The sequence below is a fragment of the Ovis aries genome, chromosome 14 (genome assembly GCF_016772045.2).
Source record: "Ovis aries strain OAR_USU_Benz2616 breed Rambouillet chromosome 14, ARS-UI_Ramb_v3.0, whole genome shotgun sequence".
Taxonomy (NCBI): Eukaryota; Metazoa; Chordata; class Mammalia; order Artiodactyla; family Bovidae; genus Ovis; species Ovis aries.
In genome coordinates, this window is record NC_056067.1 from 63052420 (window position 1) to 63067750 (window position 15331).

Sequence of the window (15331 nt, forward strand, 5' to 3'; positions counted from 1 at the left end):
AGAGCAGAGCAGGAGCAGAGTTGGGTCTCCACTTGGGAGGACACAGAGGTGCCGAGACCAAGGAGACCAAGGCCCGGAGACAGACATCCGGAGGCACAGACAGATGGAGTCAGCGGCACAGCCAGAGAGAGGCAGGCAGAGCCCCAAAGGCACAGGAGAAACAGATGCGCAGGAAGAAGTGCACAGAAAGAGGGGATAGAGAGACAGATATACACAGTGAGACAGAGATGGGCTTACCTCGGAAGAGAGAAATAAGGACCCACAGAGAGAGACACAAAGAGGCCACACACATACACGCACGCACAAGAGCTGGGAAGCTAAAGATAGACACACAGCTGGAAGACACAAGGGGCTTCCCTGCTGGTGCAGTGGCTAACACGCTGTGCCCTCAATGAAGAGGGCCCAGTCCAATCCCTGGTCAGGGGACTAGATCCCACACGTCACAACTAAGACTCAGGGCAGTCATACACATAAATTAAAAGAAGAGGAAGAAGACAGGAGCTGAGTCCCGGACAAGTACTGAGAGACCTGTGGGACACAGACACCCCCAGACACAGGCTGGAGTGCAGAGACACCCCCAGACACAGGCTGGAGTGGAGACACCCCCAGACACAGGCTGGAGTGCAGAGACACCCACAGACGGACACAGACACCCCCAGACACAGGCTGGAGTGCAGAGACACCCACAGACGGACACAGACACCCCCAGACACAGGCTGGAGTGCAGAGACACCCACAGATGGACACAGACACCCCCAGACACAGGCTGGAGTGCAGAGACACCCCCAGACGGACACAGACACCCCCAGACACAGGCTGGAGTGCAGAGACACCCAGAGAAATGCAGAGAGAAGAACCGGCAGACAGAGTGAAGAATTCAGAGACACAGAGGTGCGGAGAGAGGCGGAAGAGAGCCCCAGAGTCAACCCCCGAGAAACAGGGAGACAGAGGCACTGCGAAGCCCAGAGGAACCCCTAGAGTTCAAGGTCGCGGCTTGCCTGGGAAAGGGGAGGGGGATACCAAAAAGATCAGTGTCAGATGGAGGTGGGGGGGTGAGGTCCCGCAGAGTCTGGCACCGCCCTCCCCCACCCCCTCACACACCTGCTGCCCTGCTTTAGCGCCTGTTGTCACCAGTGTGGAATCCCGGTGGCAGACAAAGGGATGGGGGTGGGGAGGGGGGGACAGAGGTGGGGAGAAGCTGAGACGGACCCACACAGACCAACATAGATGGAGAGTCACGGAGACAGAGAGACAGACAAGAAACTGTGTATGTGAGGTGACTGCCCAGAGAGAGACAGATAGAAAGGGCCCCTTTCATGGAGGAGTAAAATCTCCCTTGGACCCCTTTCGTCAATGAACCTCCTCCAAGGACCGACTGTCGGGCTGAGCCCAGTGGCTTCAGAGCACGGGGTGCCGGGGCCCAGGGAGGTGGGGAGTCCGAGGGTGACCTGACCCAGCCCGGAGTTCCTGGACAATGCTTTTGGGATGAGGGAGAGGCCTTGGAACGGCCAGGAGGTGCCTGGAACCCTAAAGTGGAGCCAAAGTGGGGGTGGGGGGTGGGGGTGGGGGCAGGCAGGGCCACCTCAGAGCTGGGCTGAGACTTTGAGGAAAGGAATCCTCTCCCCCTTCCCCCGCCCTGGGGCGGGGCTCAACCTCTGGCTATAAACCGGGGTGCTTCAGCCTGCACAGCAAGATTTCTCCCCACCACTCTCTCACACCTCTGCTGACCCAGACTCAGGTAACAGCCCCCCGCGATCTCCAGGGGTGTCCTCGGGGGAGGGGCAGAGGGATGGGAGACATGAGAGGTGAGGAGGAGAGGTACGGAGGCAGATCTGGGAATGTGAGGGGGCCAGCCTCCCAGGACTGGGGATGGTGGGGGAATGTATGAGGATTTGGGGGTTATAGAATCTAGGGGTGCCCTGTTTGGATATCCCAGAATAGAATACCTTAGGGCCTTGGAACTGTGAGTCCGAGGGAATCTCAGAAATTGAGAGTCCCTGAGCTTGGACGGCAGACAGTCTGAGTGTCAGGACTAGGGGTCCGTGTCTGTGGATTTAGGACTTAAAGTCACAGAATCTGAGGCCTCATGGCTGGAGGTAATATAATCTGTAGTGTCATATTGGGGGTAGCAGCAATCAGGCCTCTGAATTTGGGTGTACAGATTTTTGGGGTCTCATAATCTTGAGGTTTCAGAATTTAGGTCAAGACCTTAGGGATCAAGATTTTAGAGTGTCTGGGCTCACAACCTGCAGGATCCACAGTTGGGGGGAGGGGTCTCAGAATCTGGAGATAAAAGGACTTGCTGGTTTTCAGAATTTGTCAGTTAGGATCTGTGTGTATTGGGGTTTGGGGAGGTCTCACCTGGGCACCTTGGGGATTTCAGAGATGGGGGTGTTAGTATTCAGGGGTCAGGATGAGGCCTGGGGACAGAAGCTGCTCTTGTGTGTCATTGTCCCCTCCGTGGCAGTGGATGAAGGTGAAAGGAGGTGACAGGTGGGCAGATAACCCGCCAAAGGGGAGGGGGCCCTGGGAGTGGGAGAGGACAGCGGGGGTGATTAATCTCCCAGAGCCCTCACCCCCGCCCTGCCCTCGGATACTTCTCAGGAGATGTCCTCTGCGTCACCCGATGTGACATCCCCCCAAAATAGACCCTGGGGGCGGGGCAGCTATTGTCTTCAGGCCACTGTCCCTTCCCAAATACCTTCTCCTAATCCAGACCCAGATCAGGTTCCCACGGACTTGTCATAAGACAAAAGGGGACAGCTGTGGAGAGGGGCGGGGCTGCAGCCCAGGCTCGGCCCCACCTTACCCTCAGTGCCCGGATCACCGGATCAGTAGTTTGAGGAGGTGGGGGGCCAACCCCTCCTCCCTCAGACCCGGGGGGCCAGGCCCCCAGCCCCCCGCCCTTCTGGACCGCACCCCATTCGGCCTGTTCTCTGCTGTCCGTAGGTCACACCAGGACCCCAGGATGTCGGACGCCGAAGAGCAGGAGTATGAAGAGTGAGTGACGCCGGCGGGAGGGCTGGGGGCCTGGAGCGGCGGAGGCCCCTCCCGCCTCCGAGGCTCCTAATTCCCTCCCTCCCTCTTTCCTTCCCCCGGGTCCTCAGGGAGCAGCCTGAAGGTGAGTGGGGCGCGGGCTAGCCTTGGCGGGGGTGGGGTTGGGGGTGCCTTGCAGCATCTTAGCCCACTCCCCCCGACCCCCGCGCTCCTGGTTCGCGCAGCCTGTGCGTGGGAAGCGCTCTCGGGTCCATTTGCCGCGGAGGCCCCGAGGGGCCCCCCTGTCGGTCTCGGATCGGACTCGACCCGATCCCGGTTCTCCCTGTGCCCCCGTCTGGCGGCCCCCACCCGTCCCCGGGACCCCTAACGCCGCGCCCTCTGTGCCCTACCCCTTGCAGAAGAGGAGGCCGCCGAGGAGGAGGAGGAAGGTGAGGCGCCGCACTCCGCAGGTCGGAGCCGGACGCAGGGCCGGGGCCGGGGCCGGGGCGGGGGCGGGGATGCTCGGCCGGGGCGCGGGCGGCCGGGCGGGCTCAGCCTCAGCTCCTCTAACAGCCTCTCCCCTCTCTCCCCTCCCCGCCCCCCGCGCCCGCGCGCGGTCGCTCCTCTCCCCGGGCCCTCAACCCCTCGCTTCTCCTGCGCCCCCTCCCAGCCCCCGAGGAGCCGGAGCCGGCGGCAGAGCGAGGTAACCGCGGCTGCTTCGCTTCCGGAGAGCGATCCCGGGGCCTCGGGGCCCCTAACTCTGCGAGGACCCGCTCCGCGCCCCGCAACCCGCGCCCGGCCCGGCCCTTTAAGCCTGGAGCGCGCTCGCGCCCTCTGCTGGCCGCGAAGGGAACCAGCCTCGCGGAGGCTTTAACCCGTTCCCTTCCGTCTTAAAGGGACCGACACCCAAGCCTTCTTCCCCAGACTGGAGGGACACGCACAGAAGGGTTGGGTGTTTGCGGAGAGGCACCCCTCCCTCCCTCTCGTCTTCGCCTGTCCCTTACTTTTCTCCTTCATATACATTCAAAGGTTGGGGCCTGGGTTGCTGTAGGGGCTAGCGGTGGTGGTGGGGTCTGGATTCCTGCGGGGAGGGGGCCGAGGACACAACTCCCGGGTCGCCGAGCGAAGAGAGGGCATGGGGCCTCCCTGCACTGCTAGGTCCTTATGGAGGAGGGTAGGAGCTCTGGGTGTGTAGGACGAGGGGCGGGGGCGGCGGTTGTCTTTTCTTTTTTTTTTTTGGTCTCCTTATGGTCTGGAGGTTTGGACACCTGGGTTCCCAGCGATGGCGGAGAGGGATTCCCCCACACCAGTTCTGAATGTATATATGATGCGTGTGACCCTCTCCCTCCTAAAGGCCACCCCATTTCCCTTACCCTTTTTTACCCCCCCCCCAACCCTCCCCCGGAGCTGCAGGAGAAGGGAACTGGGCTTGTGGGAACCACGGCTTGGGAAGGGGCGGGTCCCTGCGGTGGATATGTCATGCCCACCCTCTCACGAACTCTTGCTAATTATCTCTTTGTATCCCCCTCACCAGAAGAGGAGCGCCCCAAACCAAGGTGAGATCCTAGGAAGGGTGCAGGTTCCCATCACACCCCCTTAAATATATTCCCCACCTCCAGAGACAGGGTGCAAGAGAGGCAGAGAAGGAGAGTGGGGAAACGGAAGCATAGGAAAGGACAGTGATTTCTGCAAACATTTCTGTGGAACTTTCCACTTTCTTGTTTGGCCAGAGGCAGACTCTGCCTGCCCCGTTGGTGAAATAGACCCAGATCCAGCGACGGTAGCACAGTTGTTTGATTGTTCTTTGCGACCCTATGGACTGTAGCCCACCAGGCTCCTCTGTCCATGGGATTCTCCAGGCAAGAACACTGGAGTGGGTTGCCATGCCCTCCTCCAGGGGATCTTCCAGATCCAGGGATCAAACTCGCATCTCCTATATCTCCTGCATTGGCAGGTGGATCCTTTACCCCTGAGCCACCCGGGGAAGCCCATGGTAGCACAGAGGAGGGGACTGTCTGTGCTCTAGGCAATCAAGGAAGGCTTCCTAGGAGAGGTGATGCCTGAGAGACAAGGAGTTTGCTAGCTGAAGGAGGTATAAGGGAAGTGAGGAAGTGAGTGGTGTGTGCAAGGTCCTGTGTTTCAGGGGAGAGATACAGACACAGGAGGATCCAAACTAGGAGACCAGTGGGGCCATGAGAGCTCGCAGAGGGGAGAGAGGCGCCCTGGTGGGTGTCGTTCTGGGACCAAAGCTTGGCAATCCAGGACTTCCCTGGCAGTCCTGTGGTTTTAAGACTACGCTCCCGGCACAGGGCGTATGGGTTTGATCTGCTTGGGGAATTAAGATCTCACGTACTGTGTAGTGCAGCTAAAAACTGGAAAAAAAAAAAAAAAACCAAAAAAACCAAAAAAACAAAAACCAAAGCATAGAGAGGCAAGGAGGCAGCAATCTGAGCATAAGAAGCAGAAATGCTTGGGGCCTCTGCGGACAGTGCGTGAATTTCACTGTGGCTATAGAGGGACGGGGCCGTGGAGGCCAGGGCACCGGGGAGCCAACGGAGGGTTTTGAGCAGAGGAGGCAGAGGGTCAGATCTGAGTGAGAGCCAGGCGCACAGGAAAGCATAGGTGTGCTCCAGCATCAGGAAGCCTTGTTTGAGCAGGGACGTTCCCAGGGGTGGGTGCAGGGTGGTGTCTCAAGGGAAGGGTATTGCAGGCAGGGCAGACAGCATGTGCAAATGTCCGGGGGCATTGGGCTGCATGGCATGGCCAGGGAACTGTGGCACGAGGTGAGGCCTAAGCTGGGGCAGACGGCTTAGGTAGAAAGGGACCACCCCCGAGAGAGCCCCAGGGCTTGGTGTTGTTTCGCCATGTGGGCTCTTAACTCTGAGAGCAGAGATGGAGCCCGCAGGTCCTGCAGGGGGAGCAGAGGGGCTTAAGCACTGGACGTCCAGGGAAGCTCCGAGAACCCCAGGTTGGTGAGCTCAGTTAGGGCAGGGTTTGTGCAAAGACGGGAAATGTTCAGGAGACATCTGTTCACTGGTGTCTGGGGTTTGAGAAAGAGTCTGTACTGGAGACAGAGGCGAATCCTCAGTAAATGACGGCAATTAAAGTCACGGGAATGAATGACTGACCTATGAATGAATCGAAGAGCAAAACTCTCACCAGGGGACAAGGAGACAGAGATGGGACAGGCAGAGAAAAGAAGCAAGTCAGGAGGAGGTACTGTCTTAGAAACCAAAGAAGAGGGCATTTCCCTGGTGGTCTGAGGGTTAAGATTCTGCCCTCCCAGTGCAGGGGACAGGGGTTCAAATCTTGGTCAGGGAACTGACCTACATGCTGCACCATGCAGCTTAAAAAAAAAAAAATTAATAAAGAAAATTCTAAGAACCAGGAGGACCTCAGGGCTGGAAATCAAGGGCAGCCCCTCATAGCAGCACCACCCAATACGAATACAACGCAAGCCACGTATGTAACTGAATTATTATTTTTTGGCTAGCTGCATTTGAAAAAGTAAAATGGGTAAAACGAATCCCAATAGCATATTTTACTCAACGCATTGTATCCGAAATCGCGTCTTTGGGACACTAAGCCGTATAAACGTCCTTAGTGAAACATTTTACATTCTTTGGTTCCGCCGAGTCTGTGGAACCAGGGCGTGCATCTCACTGCAGCCTGTCCGATTGGGACGGGGAGCACGGCAGGCGCTCAGGACCCACGTGAGGCTGATGCTGCCCCGGGGGAAGGTCAGGGCACTCAGCGTTTCTCTTCTGTCTACGCAGCCGGCCCGTGGTACCTCCTCTGATCCCACCAAAGATCCCAGAAGGGGAGCGTGTGGACTTCGATGTAAGTAACAGACGCCCCATCCCGGGCGGGGCTGCTAGCCTGTAGGGCGCGAATTAGGAAGCGGCGCCCCTCCCTTCTTCTTCTTCTTCTTCTTCTTCTTTTTGGTCTTTTTCCTTTTTTGTGCTTGCTTTTCTACTCTCCTGGAATTGCGTCCTCAAGGCCCCCTAGGGTCAGAGCAGGGTGTTCGCTGCCATCTGCTGGACATCGAGCGCACGGCAGCCGCCTGTCCCCCCAGTCAATCCCGCCAACTCTTGCGGTCCAGGGGTTCCCCTCCTGACGCTTCTCAGAGGTGCTGCGGGGCTGGCGCCTTCTCGGGGTATCACCTGGGGATGACCAGGCTCCCGCCCCTCGTCCCCCAGGACATCCACCGGAAGCGCATGGAAAAGGACCTGCTGGAGCTGCAGACGCTCATCGACGTCCACTTTGAGCAGCGGAAGAAAGAGGAAGAGGAGCTGGTGGCGCTGAAAGAACGCATCGTGAGTGGAGGGCGGTGGGCTTCCCCCAGCTCGCCGCTTGCCTCCCAGCCTCTGGGTCCTGGGAGATACGGAGCACGGTCGCCGTCCGGGGCAGACCCAAGGCTGAAACTTTCCCGATCGCACCCAAGTTGATGCTCGTCTCCACTCCTGACCTGACCTGGGAAGGGATAAGGGGGTGCGTGGTGGTCCCTGCACCCCCTCAGCCCCTCTGCCTCCTCCAGGAGCGGCGCCGGGCGGAGAGAGCCGAGCAACAGCGCTTCAGAACCGAGAAGGAGCGAGAGCGTCAGGCCAAGCTGGCGGTGGGTGCCTCCTCTCCTCCTGGGAGCGGTTTTCCATTCGTGATTTTCTCTGTGACCCCAAGAAAGTCCGCATGCGTTGAAAGGGAGGGAAACCCCAACCCCAGCTGAATGTAGCGGAAAGAGAATTTTATTGGCTCATATAACTAAATTGCCTAAGGCAGAGGCTGCTCCAGGCATGACTGAATCAAGGGTCTTAAATACTATCACAAAGACCCAGGTTTTCTCTTTCCATCCTTTGGCCTATATTTGTGTGCACAATGTGTCCAGGAGGGTGCCTGGTATGTTCCTGGTCTGAGCCTTGAAAATCCCGACTCCCGTCAGTCTTAGGCAGGAGTGGCCAAGGCCCAGTAGCAAGTTTGGCTTAAACTCCTTTCTCTCTGGCACAAATCCTAGGATGTTTTCAGGTTGTTTACCTGCCATTGTGGAATGAATCACTGGCGGGTTGGGAGAGAGTGAGTAGAACGCTCCCATTGCTTTAGGCCTTGGAAACATGACCTGACTTGAAATCAGGAAAGACTCACTCAATATTTTTTTTTTTTGGCTGCACCTCGAGGCATGTGGGATCTTAGTTCCAGGGTTCGAACCCGTGCCTCCTGCAGAGGAAGCGCAGATTCTTAGCCACTGGACCACCAGGGAAGTCCCTCAAACCACTTTTAAAGAACAGAAATTGGGTGCTGTGGTAGACAAAGCACTGGTCTCCCGGAGGAAGGGGACCTGAGCCAAGGGATGCAGGCAGCCCTGAGAAGCTGGAAAAGGCAAGGGAGTGACTCTCCCCTCACGGCCCTAGAAGGAGGCTGTGTGCCCCGTGGCTTATCCCCCGAGACCCACTGCAGGCTGACCTGCAGAAATACAAGGTGATAAACTGACATTGCTTTAAGCCACTGTGTTTGCAGATTACAGCAGTGAGAGGAAGCTCATTCAGGTGGGGAATTATGGGCAAGCCCCACACCTTGCCTGTCCCTCCAGTGGGGAAGGGCTTTGGTCGGGGCGAGCCTCTAATTCTGTACAATGCAGACTTTCCGGATGTGGTCACGCCTCAGTGAAGGCATTCTGGAGCCCCTTCCTCAGGCTCTTGACTCTGCGCCCTCCCCGACTCCCATGACCAGTTACCCTCTTTGCCTCTCTGAGGACAGTTGTTCTCCTCTCATGAGACTAACGGAGAGTGAGTCTCAGAGAGGGCAGGTACCTATACATAGGTCACACAGCAAGATCACCGCTGGCCACTGCAGGCTGGAGCATGCAGAGAAAAGCAAGCATATCCCCACCCCCACCCCCACCGCCGACCCCGCCAGGTTAAGTTTTCCTGGGGGCAGGGGCAGCATATTAAGGCTCGGAGAAGATGAAGAACTGGCCGGTGGTCACACACCCAGGCCTGAAAGGGGCAGGAGGAAGTGTTTGCATCCTTGTCTGTTCTGATATTGACCTTGTCTCTCATGAGCTTCCCTGGTGGCTCAGATGGCAAAGAATCTACCTACAATGTAGGAGGCCGTGGTTTGATCCCTGGGTTGGGAACATCTCCTGGAGAAGAGAATGGCAACCCATCCAGTGTTCTTCCTTGGAGAATCCCATGGACAGAGGAGCCTGGAGGGCTACAGTTCACGGGGCTGCAGAGAGTCGGACATGACTGAAGCGACTAACACTCACTTTCTCATGCTTGAGTCTGATCGACCCCTGATTCACTCAGTGCAGAATCGGCCTCCCTGACGCCCCCTCAGGCGCCCTCCCCTCTCAGTCCAGCAGGGTGGGGGAGGCCCAGGGATGAACCCCGTTCTTTCCACAGGAGGAGAAGATGCGGAAGGAAGAGGAAGAGGCCAAGAAGCGGGCCGAGGACGACGCCAAGAAGAAGAAGGTTCTGTCCAACATGGGTGCCCATTTTGGGGGTTACCTGGTCAAGGTGAGTTCAGCCTGCTGGGGCCTGAGGTCTGGGGTCCCGGGGGAGGCAGCTGGGGTCTGAGGAGGAGAGGCTGGGGGCCTGGACCCCCGGGTCTGAGGGGGAGGGGCTGGGGAGCCACCCCCCCACCTCATGGTGCCCCCTTCCCACCCTCAGGCAGAACAGAAGCGAGGGAAGCGCCAGACGGGGCGGGAGATGAAAGTGCGTATCCTGTCTGAGCGTAAAAAGCCTCTGAACATCGACCACATGGGAGAAGAGCAGCTCCGGTAGGCGGGAGGGGCCCGGGTGGCAGACAGGCAGATGGGCGGCCCCTGGCCCAGGTCTGAGTGGGCGGAGGCCCCGGCGCTGTGTCGCTGTGCAGGCGTCTCCCCCTCTCTGGGCCATTCCCCTGTGGAGTGTCACTGATGTAGGACCTATGTTTTTGGTGCCAAGACCTATAGAATCTGGGAGATGATAGGAAACCAGACCACAGGGCTGACCAAAACTGAGGCGATAATGTTGTTTTGATGGTGTCCCTTGGGAATTCCAAGTGGGCTCCATCTTCTGCCTGAATTAAAGCCAGACACACTGGCAACAACTTCCCAGGCAAACCTTTTCTGGTGGGAGCTCCGTCTCTCCCTTCACAGCTCACTCGGGGCACAGCCTGCCTGTCAGGATAAGCCCTCAGAGGGAAGGCCAGGGAGGGTTTTCCCTGGGGGGCCTCCTCTGTGTCTGAAGCGCCCAGGCACGCCCCTTAAAGTCAGAAACACCTGCCACCCCAGAGGCGGCGAAGCGAGGGGACTTGGAGCTCAGTACTGGAGACTGCTTGCCCGGGGTCAGCGCCGGCTCCGCCGCTTAAGCTATGTGATCTGAGGCAGTTGTTGACCTCCGCTGAGCCTTGCTTTCCTCACTGGTAAAAGGAGGCTGTGATAACAGTCTACATCACAGAGCAGAGCAGTGTCAGCGAGCAGTAGCCCCGTGTGGAGGGCTTGCAGCTCCGTGAGGTAGATACCATTATACTATTATCCCCTCAGGCTGGAGATAACAAACCAGAACATTAAAGCAACCAACAAACAAAAAAGGGCACAGAGGGGTTAAAGAACCTTTCCAGGGTTGCACAGCTTGCAGGCACAAGAGTGGGGATTGGAACCCAGGAAGTCTGGGGTGGTAGTCTGTGTTCTTCATCCCGTATTTACGAAGAGGCATGGTGGCTCAGACAGTAAAGCATCTGTCTACAGTGCAGGAGACCTGGGTTTGATCCCTGGGTTGGGAAGATCCCCTGGAGAAGGAAATGGCAATCCACTCCAGTACTATTGCCTGGAAAATCCCATGGACAGAGGAGCCTGGTAGGCTACAGTCCATGCGGTCGCGAAGAGTCGGATATGACTGAGCGACTTCACTTTCACTATGATGGTAAATGCTTCCCAAGTGGGTCTCCAGAGGCTAAAAGTCCACATCTCAGCGTCTGCTCATTTCCATGGTGTAAATGCTCCCAGGACGCTGATTTCAGACCCCTGCACTCAGAGTTGGAGATGGATATTCAGAGTCGACTCCAGCCCCCTCCCTCCCAGGAAACATCGCGGGGCCTGGACTAAATAGTGTGTCGAGAATGTTCCTTTTTTTCTCCGCTCTCCACCCTACACCACACGTCTGCTCCTTGTTTGGGTCCGCTGATATTTTTGGAGGATGTCAAGTTACTTAAGTTTTATTTATTCAATAGAGAGCATATGATGGTCTAGAAAAATTTAAAATAAAATACACCACAGAAGAGAGAGCATTTGAAAACCATTAGCTGGCAAAAGAAAACCATTAACTGGAAAAAGAAGACACAGAATACTAGTAAGAATAAAAAGAGTCGTAACAACTAGCTTATCAAGTGTTTACTGTGCGCCAGGCACTTTATACCTGTTCTCTCATCCTCTAATGGCTCAAGGCAGTAGACTTTTTTGTCAGTTCAGAATAAGCTTAGCCTTTGATAACTGAGATCCGACTATAGCAGCCTAAAACATAGAGGTTTGTTTCCTTACGTAGAAGAGATTTGTAGTCCACAGAGGGTGTGGCAATTCTACAAAACAATGAAAGACTCAGCCCCCTATTTTTCTGCTCCACTACTTTTACTCCAACATCCATTTTCCAAATCACTTCGTGGTCCAACGTGGCTGCTGGCGCTCCAGCCAGCACATCCAAGCAGCAGAAAGAAATTGCAAGGCAAGACCCACAAAGGCTCACCTGGAAGCTCCATTCAATGACCTCCTTTCATCCCACTGGCTGCCCTACCTGCAAGGGAGATTGGGGAAGAGTAGTAACAGAACCTACTGCAAAAAGTTCCAAGGAAGAAAGGGAGAAGGGACACAGAGGGGACAGCCCAGAACTTCCTCACCATTTTCTTTCTGCATTTTTCTGGAGAGGGAAACAGGATCCTCGGGGGAGTCACTTGGCCATAGTCACAGCCAGAGAATTCCAGATCTGGTGTTTGAACCTATGCTTTCTGACTCCAGGACCGGGGCCCTTAGCCATGCTATCATTGTCCCTTAGAGAGACAGGGACATGGAGCAGCAGGCAGAGATTTAAAGACCCCCTGCTGCGATCTGCTTTGCATATTAACAAAAGGGCCCCGAATTATTAGCACAATGGCACCAGTAAAGCCAAACTCAAAGGGTTCCGTCAGCCCCTCTGGGCCTGGGGCCCGGCCTGGCTCCCTTCCCCAACAGCCCTTCTGCCCGGCCAGGGAGAAGGCCCAGGAACTGTCGGACTGGATCCACCAGCTGGAGTCAGAGAAGTTTGACCTGATGGCGAAGCTGAAGCAGCAGAAATATGAGGTGAGACCCGTGTTTGCTGGAGGCCAGGCAGGGCTGGGGCTGGGGCTGGGGGCTCGGCTGGGGTTGGGTCGGGGCAGGGGGCGCCTCTCCCTCCAGCTCTGCCAACACGTTCCTCTGGTCTCCGCAGATCAACGTCCTGTACAACCGCATCAGCCACGCCCAGAAGTTGTAAGTGTGAACGAGCCTGTGCCCCCCACCCCTCCCTCTGACTCTCTCTCTCCTGCTGCCCTTGACTCTGAGTTTCAGCCATGACCACCCTCTCCTGGGGGCTCTGTCTTCATCCCTCTTTCTCTGGAACGTTCTCATAACCTGTCCTTTTCTTTCCATCTCCAGTTCTCTTCTGGGGTCTCAATCCCCCTTTCTATGTCCCTCTTAATCACTGGTCCTCCGGGCGGGGTGGGGGGGTGATCTCCCCCTACACACACCTAGGGGACATCAGGGGATGTCTGGAACACGCTTGGGGAGGGTGCCCTGCTGGCCCCTGCTGGGTGGAGCTCAGGCGCTGGGTGGAGCGCAGGTGCTGGGTGGAGCTCAGGGCTGCTGTTCGGTGCCCTGCGACGCTCAGGACGGTCCCCACATGTCACTGGTCTGATGTCGAGAAGAGAGAAGCGTGGTTTTTGCTGTTTGTTGCTCTGTCTCCCCGCCCCGCTTCCCTCCCTCTCTCCACCTTTCTGCCTCAGTTTCCATCTTTCTCTTCCCCCCCAGCCTCCCTGGCCCTCTCTCTGTCACTGTCCCCTTCCTCCCCCCAGCTCTGTATCCATAACCGTTTATCAGTGCCCACGTGAACATCCTGAGCTGGCCCAGTGATATCACCTCCCGCCTGTCCATGGGCCGGTGACGGCTAATCGTGCCACCCCAGGCAGTGAACCCCCACAAGAGCAGGCAGTGGCAGGCCTCTTCCCCTGGCAGGGAGGGCGGGGCCCATCTCAGAGGTGGGTGGGGAGGCACTCCTTCCTGACACCCCTCCTTCTCCTGCAGCCGGAAGGGGGCCGGGAAGGGCCGCGTCGGAGGCCGCTGGAAGTGAGGAGCTGGGCACAGCGCGCCCCCCCCTCCCCGACCCCCTCGAGGCACCTGGGAGCCCTTGGCCTGTGTGTCCATCCGGGCTGTGTGTCCATCTGGGGCTTGAAATAAATGCTCCCCCTGCAGCACGTGCTGAGTCCTGTGTTATTATGAACGCCCAGCTGGCCGTGGCGAGGCCACCAGCTCACAGCGGCTGGAGAGTCCTCTCACCAATCCTGAGGACCATGTGTAAGGCTGACCCCTCACCCACAGCGGGTGGTCATGCAACACGGTGCAACTGCTCTGGAAAGGAGCCTGGCAGGTCTTCGAAAAGTTAACCATGTGTTACCATTTGTCATTGTTTAGTTGCTCACTTGTGTCTGAGTCTTTGCGACCCCGTGGACTGTAGCCCGTGGACTGTAGCCCGTGGACTGTAGCCCGTGGACTGTAGCCTGCCAGGCTCCTCTGTCCATGGGATTCTCCAGGCGAGAACACTGGGGTGGGCTGCCATTTCCTTCTCCAGGGGCTCTTCCTGACCCAGGGATCAAACCCACATCTCCTGCATTGGTAGGTGCAATTCCGCCCCAAGAGAACGGAAAATCTATATTCGCACAAACACATGTACAGGAATCTCAGCAGCAGCATAGCTCAGGATACCCAGGAGGCAAAAACAACCCAAACGGCCATCCACCGGTGAACGGATGCTAGGGAACTCTATTCAGCTGTAAAAAGGAATAAGGCTCTCACGCAGGCTTCAGTGCAGATGAGTCTGCAAATCAGAATGAAGGAAGCCAGACGCAAATGGCCACACGTTGCGCGATTCCATTGATGTGAAATTTCTAGAAGGCAAATCCACAGAGGCAGGGAGCAGAGGTGGTCTCCAGAGACGCAGGAGAAGGAAGGAGTTGGGGAGGGTAATGGCTAGAAGGAATGGTGCTTCTGGGGGTGATGAGAGCGTTCTGGCATTACAACCTTGTAAATAGACTAAAAATAAAACAAGCCCTCTGATCACATTCCTATTAATATATATATAAAATATAACCAACAAGGACCTGCTGTCGAGCACAGGGGACTCTGCTCTGTGTATTGTAGTAGGGCAGTCCAGTAGTTAGGACTCCCGGCTGGCACTGCCAGGGTCTTGGGTTCAATCCCTGGTTGGGGAACTATGATCCCGAAAGCCACACGATGCAGCCAAACAAACCAACCCCAAACCAATAACCTACAAGGGAAAAGAGTCTGCTCGGCTTCCACCTGTGAGGTCGCAGACTGGTCCCGAGATGATTTCTGGAGCTCTGCGCCATCCCATCCGCTTCCCAGAAGGAAGGCAGGAGAAGATGAGAAGGAAGACACAGGCACCTCTTGGCCGAATCAAACCATTTTCCAAAGCCTTCCTGGACAGCCCCCACCCCGCCCTAGTCGTGCTCACTTACATCTTATCTCAACCCCTGATCGCAAAGATGACTAGGTCTCCTCTGGCTCTGGAGCCAGCTGGGTGCTTTGCTGCTCCAAAAAAAGCAGGCTTCTTGTGTTTGAGGAAGGACGCAGTAGTGATGGGCAGGCAGTTGGCGGTCTCCGACCCAGTCTCCGGCCACCCACATATAGGGTCCCCGTGCCTGGAACACACTCCCAGGCTCCCCTCGGATGAAAGCCCAGAGTCTTAGGGAGGCAGATCAGCTTTGTCTGTTGGGCTTGGGTGTGTCTCTGGGTGGTTTGACATTATATAAATACAAACATAAGCTCTCCCTCTCTATCTAACCGTGGTGGTGGAGACGGCGCAGGGCCACTGTGATACTGGTAATTTAGAAACAAACCTCCCATGTGGGAAAGAGGAGAGAGAGAAGCACTCTGAAGTCATTGGGGAGGAGCAGAGATCTTAGGTACAGGTCTGGAAAATCTGGAAACCTAGTTCTAGATTTTGGATAAAATCCATTTTTTTATAAGCACCGTGGTCCCTGACACTGCAAGGGGGAGGGCTTCTTTCCGGGCCTGTGTCCTCGGACAACCTTTGGGAAGATGCCATTCTTGAGACGATTGTCAATTTCAAAGCCCATT

At 56.6% G+C, this 15331-nt stretch overlaps 1 protein-coding gene across 3 annotated transcripts; it reads left to right on the forward strand.

Moving 5' to 3' along the window:
- The first annotated feature begins 1690 nt into the window (after positions 1–1690).
- On the forward strand, positions 1691–13428 carry TNNT1 (troponin T1, slow skeletal type). Of its 3 annotated transcripts, XM_042232484.2 has the most exons (15): positions 1691–1805; positions 2468–2847; positions 2950–3000; positions 3108–3121; positions 3396–3425; positions 3647–3679; positions 4511–4532; positions 6753–6816; positions 7176–7292; positions 7514–7591; positions 9372–9485; positions 9639–9748; positions 12190–12280; positions 12408–12448; positions 13259–13428. In XM_042232484.2, the coding sequence occupies exons 3-15, from the start codon at positions 2969–2971 to the stop codon at positions 13302–13304; spliced, it is 792 nt and encodes a 263-aa protein (XP_042088418.1). In that variant the 5' UTR covers positions 1691–1805; positions 2468–2847; positions 2950–2968; the 3' UTR covers positions 13305–13428. The 3 variants fall into 3 exon arrangements, with proteins under 3 accessions (XP_042088418.1, XP_027834601.1, XP_014955600.2); XM_027978800.2 differs by lacking the exon at positions 2468–2847 and having other exon boundaries at positions 1691–1738; XM_015100114.3 differs by lacking the exons at positions 2468–2847; positions 3647–3679 and having other exon boundaries at positions 1691–1738.
- The last annotated feature ends 1903 nt before the right edge of the window (positions 13429–15331 follow it).